Below are 8,357 nucleotides of genomic sequence, written 5' to 3' on the forward strand. Positions count from 1 at the left end.
GATGATAGTACTAGTATACTCAATATTGTGCACCGCGACCAAGGCGGAGAGGAAAACGAGAGAACTACGTATTTATTTACGGTGTAGATTCACTCATTTTGCTCCATATGTACTCCGTCTCGGTGTAGTCTAGTCACTTGTTGAAATCTCTAGAAAGGCAAATACTCCTTTCTGGTTTATAGGGCTATACTAGCAAGTACTACAATAGTGGGCTCACATAGCAATTTTGTCTCATGCAAGAGCCTGGCTATATGCGTGCTCCAAGGTTCGCAACTGCCAAGTTCGGGTTGCGCTTGGCTCTTCGCCTCTTCAAGAAGACGAACAATGATGTTACTACTACTTCTACAGTATCGAATCCACTGCTGCATGTCCGTCCACCGTGTGCGGGAGGGATAGCTTGTTGTATACTTTATATTTGCTGCAACCTCTAACATTTACCCCACCACAAATTTAAATATATATTCATGTCTTGACCAGATGAGCGTGCAAACTACAATCACCAGGATGACAGGTAGGGCCAGAAGATTATTTTAATAAAAAAATCATGGAGCCGACCCCAACAATTTTAAGCTTACAGGCACGGTACATGCTATCCTAGACTACTCTACACATGAAACTGCCACACGAGCGTCCGGGCTATGGCCCTTGGCTCTTCGCCTCTTCGGGAAGTCGAACAATGATGGAGTACTACTGTAGTGGAGGAGTACTATAGTATGCTTCTGGCCATCTGACACCGATTGAACTACTGCATGTCCACCGCGTGCGGGAGGGAGAGCGTGTAGCGAACGGAAGCTTCTCCTAGTCTTGCCAGCCACCATGCTCATGGGCGAAGGAGGGACGCAGCTTCATTGACTTACTGCTCCTGCCTTTGCATGTATGACAGGTGGGCCCAACAGGTGGGTGCCCCACCTGTCATGCAGCCAAAGGCAGGTGCGTGAGGGAGAGGGCATTGTAGTAATCAAATTTCTCGGTCTTGTACGAGTTGACGCGACACATCAAAGCACTGCACTCGATATATTTCAATAATTTGTGTTTACCGATGCATTAATTGCAATGCATGCATGCCATGACTCTCCTTTTGATACTTGCATGTGTTGATTTAATGCACCTTGAAGTAGTATGAATATGTGACGGTAAAGCTTTGTAATGCCCCAGCCCTAATAAAGCGAGAGATGGTTGTCTGCGGGGAGGGAGAGATCATGCAGACGGAATAGGGCCGGATCATGGACCTCTCTATGGTCTCTATGGACCTCACCTTGCTCCACTGCCCCTTGTGCCTCCGCCCCTTGAAGCCTCCTGTGTATGAGGTTCGAATACATCTCATCCGTTCGGCTGATCGAGCAAGGTGCATGTTTCTTGATTGATGTGTTGTTCGATTGATTTGTGCAGTGCAAGGGAGGGCACTTGGCCTGCGCGTACTACCGCGTCGAGCGCCTCGGGAACCAGCGGCAGTGCCAGAAGTGCGAGCGCGGCGGTGGCTTCGATGTGCGGAACACGGCGGTGGACGCCGTTCTCTCCTTGGTGAGGGTGGAGTGCCCGCACGAAGGTTGTTGGCTCTACGTCACACAAGCTCGCCGATCACCAGAGCGTGTGCCCGCTCGCGCCCTGCAAATGCATGTGCCCGTCAACGGCTACGAAGGCCTGCCGTCGGTGCTCTCCCACCACATCAGCACCATGCATCCCATGCCCGCGCACAGGATCCGGTACGGCAAGGTGCTCCAGCTGCAAGTGCCACTGTCAGAGCCATGACTCTTGTTGTTCACGGAGGAGGACGGCTGCGCGTTTTTCTTGGTCGGTGGCATGCTCGACATCGGCGCACCTATCGCTTTGTGTCAGTCGTCTGCATCAGAGCGGGGTTGTCCCCACTGCCGCACTACGTGGCCAAGCTACGGGCGAACGGCCCGCCGGGGGAGCCCAAAGGCAGGACCGACGCTATCAAGGTGGAAATGGAGGTGGCAAGCAGCAAGGATCCTGGTGACATCTCCATGCATGAGCTGGCCTGCTTCACAGTTCTGCCCAAGCTGCTGGCCGGGGCTAAGCTGGTGTCCCTCCACATTCACATTGACATGCTCACGCCCTAAATGATTCTACAGTGCCTTCTGTTTATCTTAGTAATATGCTAATATAGGGGTTAGCTTGGTCTACTTTAGCTTAAGAGATGGTGGGCTTTGGTGGCGATGCAGCAATTACTTCGACAACATATCAGTAGTTAAAGTAATTTTTAGCAGTCGAACGGATATTTTGTGTCTGTTGGATATAAAGATCCTTTGGGTAAGAAGTATAACTGCTTATAAGAAGTAAGTATAACAGCTTGTATGCTTGTTTGTTCAGGAAGTGTTGCATACTTGTGCGAGTTGACGCGACACATCAAAGTAGTACTCCCTCCTTTTCGGTTTATAAGGCTTATCTCAACTTTTTTATTTTTCCAATTTAAAGGGCTCATCTCCATATCATTTTTAGTTTCCAATGAGCATTAAATCTTTGCATGCAAGAATTAAAAAGGAACACACTAATGCATGCAATGTTCCTACTCATCTAGTGGCCAAGCATGCATGCACTGTAATTAATCCAAATTAATGCATGAGTTCAATTGGGGTAGTTTTGTAAAGTACGAGATACATTCCTCCACTCACAAAATGCCTTGGTTGATGAGATTTGAGATGTGAGCCCTATAAACCGGAAGGGAGGGAGTACTCCGATCCTAATTTCTCTACGCATAAGGCTGGTCATAGTGGGAGTAACATAGGTGACAACATCACACTTATCTAAACAAAATAGATGATGTGGCATGTAATTAATGAAGAAATAGAGGCATGTGGTAACATAGCTAGTTACTGTAACATCACAAATATCAAAAAAAAGATGTGTCTACAACCTAATAAATGGAGTGATGCATGACACAACACATATTGTCTGTTACTACCCACTGTGGAGGTAGTAACATAGACTTGTAACATGTGCATGTTACTACTCTAAGTTACTCCACACTATGACTAGTCCAAGTTGAGGCGCGGATGCCAAGGAGGGCCTGATTGTGTCTATACTTGGACAACTCACCCGACTGCAGACGCACCAGGCAAACGAAGCTCGTGTCGTGTTGGTGCCATCTGCGGCCCGCACATTAACCAAAACCTCGCGCCTCCATCTTAGCCTCCGCATTTTAAACTTCTCAATCTCAAGACCAAGGTTGCAGGACGAGGCTACCAGCGTCATCCGGCAATTGGGGGAGGGCAATGCAAAGCTCTGGCCTAGTGCGGCCTGCTGAGGGCGAAGATCGCCGGCAGGGCGAAGTAGGCGGAGGAGAATGTTGCCTTCTTGCAGAGGACAGGCATCATCGTCAAGAAACTTGTGGACGAGAATGCCATGCTCCGCATCGAGCGCGAAAGGCTAGTGGAGGAAGCACGGGATGCTGCCAAGCAGCGTATTAAGGACATGAAACTGATGAAAGAGATCATCGCTGCTCGCCACGAGAACTAGTCTCCGCGACCTGCAGTGCATAAAGAAAGTAGAGATCAGCGAGGCAGATCATCGTATGCGTCTTCCTTTGTTCTTTTGCCCTTGTGTATTTCGGGCATAGCCGCATGTGGATTTTTTAATTATCTTCTTAATTATGTAAGACAATTATTATCCACTCTCGTCGTCATTATATATATATTCATCAGTCTTGATATAAGTCGCAGTAGATGCTATATTGGTCCGTCGGATCTTACATCAAGATCTGTGCAAAATTTTCTTTTCAAATTTTCCTTTTTCTCTCTTAAATCTCAATCGAGTGAGACATAGCCACGCCATTAAACAGAGGCTCGGGTCCATTAATGGAGACCTTGGGAGAGAGGTGGATGGCAGATGGAGGTCAAAGGGCTCTCCTCCCGATAAGCATGCGAAGGGGTCTAATCGCACGCCTCCCATACTCAAATAGCTACCCTACACGGCGCCTCCTAGCTAATAAAAAGGGGGAGGCGTGGTGGCACGTAAATGGTAAATAGAACGCCCACGGTTTCAACAATACTTGTGCTTCCGATTGTAACATGACAGCACTTGTTCCAGAATGACTTTGTTGATTGTTAATGTGTGCGCCTTCGCAAATCGGACAGCAAAATTACCACAACATTTTGGTGCCATGTCATGACACCAAGCCAAGTTTCATGATTTTCATGCGTGTTTTGGATTTACGTGAATTAAAAAACCTAGTTTCTCAATGTTTCCAGCCGAGCCACGACGCCTAGATGTTTGAATTTCATTCCCATTTCTTGCATGGGACCTAGAAATTTACCCGAGGACACACATGTGATTTTTCAACCAGCTTTGGTGCACTGGAGCATGTGCTTGTATTTCAAATTTGAATTATGCACACAAAGGTGACACGTTCCCTCTCAGAACCACGAGCCTTCTTGAGAGAATCTCCGGTTTGCAAGAAACATATACCAAAACTTGTTCCTATTCTGCCAATTTTTTTACCACAGCATGGTAGTACCATGACATGACACCATGCCAAGTTTCATGATTTTCAGGCGTGTTTTGGATTTACAAGAATTTTAAAACCAAGTTTCTCAATGTTCTCGGCCGAGCCACGATGCCCAGATGTTTGAATTTCATTCCCATTTCTTGCACGTGACCTAGAAATTCACCCGAGGACACACATGTGATTTTTCAACCAACTTTGGTGCACGAGAGCATGTGCTTGTAGTTCAAATTTGAATTATGCACACTAAATGACCAGAAACTCAATTAATGTATAAAAAAGGCTAAACAAACCCGGAATAATTCCAAAATTTAACAGGGCACTCATATAGTTCTATGTTGCCTTTGTAAAGAAAATCAGGGGGAGGCAGCGTATATCGTTTCGCACACGAAGGTGACACGTTCCCTCTCGGAACCACGAGGCTTGTTGAGAGAATCTCTGGTTTTGCAAGAAGCTTATACCAAAACTTGCTCCTATTCAGCCAATTTTTTTACCACAGCATGGTAGTACCATGACATGATACCGTGCCAAGTTTCATGATTTTCATGCGTGTTTTGGATTTACAAGAATTTTAAAACCAAGTTTCTCAATGTTCTCGGTCGAGCCACAATGCCTAGATGTTTGAATTTCATTCCCATTTCTTGCACGGGACCTAGAAATTCACCCGAGGACACACATGTGAATTTTCAACCAACTTTGGTGCACGGAAGCATGTGCTTGTAGTTCAAATTTGAATTGTGCACATGAAATGACCAGAAACTCAACTAATGTATAAAAAAGGCCAAACGAACCCGAAATATTTCCAAAACTTAACAGGGCACTCATGTAGTTCTATGTTGCCTCTGTAAAGAAACTCAAGGGGGTAGCGTATATTGTTTCGCACTCAAAGGTGACATGTTCCCTCTCAGAACCACGAGCCTTCTTGAGAGAAGCTCCGGATTGCAAGAAGCTTATACCAACATTTGTTCCAATTCGGCCAATTTTTTTACCACGGCATGGTAGTACCATGACATGACACCATGCCAAGTTTCATGATTTTCAGGTGTGTTTTGGATTTACATGAATTTTAAAACCAAGTTTCTCAATGTTCTCGACCGAGTCACAACGCCAAGATGTTTGAATTTCATTCCCATTTCTTGCATGGGACCTGGAAATTCATCCAAGGACACACATGTGATTTTTCAACCAACTTTGGTGCACCGGAGCATGTGCTTGCAGTTAAAATTTGGATTATGCACATTAAATGTCCAAAAACTCAATTAATGTATAAAAAATGCTAAACAAACCCGGAATAATTCCAAAATTTAACAGGGCACTCATATAGTTCTATGTTGCCTTTGTAAAGAAAATCAGGGGGAGGCAGCGTATATCGTTTCGCACACGAAGGTGACATGTTCCCTCTCGGAACCACGAGGCTTGTTGAGAGAATCTCCGGTTTTGCAAGAAGCTTATACCAAAACTTGTCCCAATTCAGCCAAAAAATATACATATGAAAACAGGGTTTAGATTATCCTGAACATCTCGCTACCTAGACCAATGTACTCTGATCTGAATTCAACATAAAATGGATACAAATATTTGAATTGGAGATCGTATGGTATATGTAGTTCATAGTGAAATACGATTACTGCAATATGCATGTTTTTTGTTATCAAGATAATATTTAAATTATTGTATAACTTGACAACAATCATATTCAAATAAGGAAAATTGATTGAAATTTAGTCCATATGGTAGACAATAATATATATGTTCATAGGGTGGAGTAAAATGTTCATATATGATGGAACATCAAAATGTAGGACTACATCCATTATAAACCGCAAGGTAACCTAACGATATATTCGAATTCAACATAACGTGGATTCAAAAACTGAAATTCGAGATCCTGGCATTTGTAATCATATAAAAAGGGACATGACTCTTTCTGTTGGTGGGAATTAATTTGTTTTTTGTTGTTGTTGAGGGAAGTGCGAATCGATTTGGTACTGTACACAGTAATCTTGTTCTCTCGATTTTTATTACATTTTTCTTGTAGTTTTTTCAATGACATCTATAGCAATATAGTAAAAGGGGACATGACTCTCTTGTGTCTTGTATGAATTTTTTTTGTACACATTAAGTTTGTTCTACCGAACAAGGAATCCACACCTTGTTATCCCGAAATTTTCAAGCTCGAATATCTTTTGTCTCATCTGCTTTGAAACTCCCGCCTCTTCAACCCGCGCCGCGCCTTGTTATCCCGAAATTTCGACCCGTGCGAAAACTCCCTCCTCATCCAAAATCGGTCCCGCAGCCTAGACACGCGAAATCCCCCTTCTACCCCTCAGCCGGAAATGCCAGCTCGATGTCGCGGTGTCAAAACCGGTGGGGGTACGCTGTTAACTTACCCTACATTTCAGACAAGCGCATCCCTAAGCCATGGCTCCCCCCTACCTTCCCCTTCGCCCCCCATTCGTACACCGAGGCCGCGAAACCCCACGCTCCTCCATCGGCCTCCCGACCGCCGCCCAGCCGAAGACTTTTCCCCGACGATGTCGTCCACCGCAACATCTCGCCGTCCCTCATCGACCGCACCAGATGAGGATCCACCGTCGATCTCGTCGTCCCACCGGATCAGCCGCCCCGTCCTCCACATCCAAGGAGCTGCCCCGATGTTCGCCTCATCTATCACGCCACCTCCATCCCCATAGCGCCGTCTTAACCTGCCCCATAGGAACCGCAGCACCCTCACCAATTTCTCCGATGAACCGAGGCCCACTTGGCGCCACCAAGGAGGTTCTGCACTCACTGCTGCATTTTATCTTTTATTTGATCTCACGGGGCTGCCGGTGCTCGATACCGAGTAGACATGGCGGCTCTCCATCGACGGCGCCGTCGCCGGCCACTTCATCCACGGCGTCTCTCCCCCATGAAATTGCTTCCTCGACGGCGACTTTTACACCGGCACTAGCTGCAGCTGCTCCAGCTCTCGCTCGCGTTGCTGCTGCTGCTGCTCCGGCTCTTGCTCGCGCTGCGGCTCTTTTCTTGTTGTCGGTCGCGCTGCTACACTGATCTTGCTTTCGTTCGTGCTGCTGCTCTTCTCTGCTATTGCTGTCGGTCGCGCTGCTGCTCCACTCTTGCTCTTGTTCGTGTTGCTGCTCTGCTCTTGGTCTCACTCACACCGCTGCTGCTGCACGACCTCCGGCAGCTACATGAGTTGCTGCTTTAGCACTCGCTCGCGGTGCTATTGCACGACTTGTTGTCTGCTAGTGTGTTCCCTGCTAGAGTGTTTGCTGATTTAGATCACCGCTTCTCTGCTACTAGTGCTGATTTAGTTCAGTGCTTCACATGATTTACATCTAGCACTTTTTGGTGTTGTATTTACATCATCTATTGCAGATGATATTAGAGTCCCACTTCAGATTAACATTGTCTGTCTTGTCCTGTTTCAGCCTCGCCATCGTACACCTCATCGGAGCTGCTCCAACGATGGAACCGTCCATCACAGCGGAGCAGTACCCTCGGCGCCGTTCCAGAGGCCTCAGATCTTCTTCCCCGCCTCCGACAGACACACCAGCATCACCATCCTCCACATCCAACCCAATGATGCTGAGGTCGACAAGGCTATGCCAAAGAGGTTATACACTTGTTGCATCACTTTGTTACTCTGCATTCATGTCGACCCCTCAGGGATCCTTTGCTATGGAACTACTATGGTACTACTATTTGTGCATTTGGTTAGAAGGAGTGGAGCAAAGCAAAACTGGAGGATTTTTTTCCTTTGGTGTCTCTTTCAAAGAAAAAATGTAGGAATTTTAATATCCACTTGGACGTCCTTTTCAAATTAATATGCATGAAGAACATGACTAATTGCATTACTGGCATAATGAGATTCTTATTTTTTCATTTTCAC

The 8,357-nt window shown here is 46.1% G+C and overlaps 1 protein-coding gene across 1 annotated transcript; it reads left to right on the top strand.

Moving 5' to 3' along the window:
• Positions 1-1,223: 1,223 nt before the first annotated feature.
• On the top strand, positions 1,224-2,081 carry LOC147991040 (E3 ubiquitin-protein ligase SINA-like 5). The gene is made up of 3 exons (XM_087538502.1): positions 1,224-1,307; positions 1,390-1,736; positions 1,850-2,081. The coding sequence occupies exons 1-3, from the start codon at positions 1,224-1,226 to the stop codon at positions 2,079-2,081; spliced, it is 663 nt and encodes a 220-aa protein (XP_087394628.1).
• The last annotated feature ends 6,276 nt before the right edge of the window (positions 2,082-8,357 follow it).

The sequence above is a fragment of the Triticum urartu genome, chromosome 1A (assembly GCF_056163025.1).
Source record: "Triticum urartu cultivar PI428250 chromosome 1A, HENAU_Tu73, whole genome shotgun sequence".
NCBI lineage: Eukaryota > Viridiplantae > Streptophyta > Magnoliopsida > Poales > Poaceae > Triticum > Triticum urartu.

Bases quoted from the DNA above. Each gene is read 5' to 3' on its own strand.
- LOC147991040 (XM_087538502.1), top strand. From the start codon at position 1,224: ATGGACCTCTCTATGGTCTCTATGGACCTCACCTTGCTCCACTGCCCC. The intron at 1,308-1,389 runs GTTCGAATACAT...TGATTTGTGCAG, and splicing joins TGAAGCCTCCTGTGTATGAG to TGCAAGGGAGGGCACTTGGC. The intron at 1,737-1,849 runs GTCAGAGCCATG...CGTCTGCATCAG, and splicing joins CTCCAGCTGCAAGTGCCACT to AGCGGGGTTGTCCCCACTGC.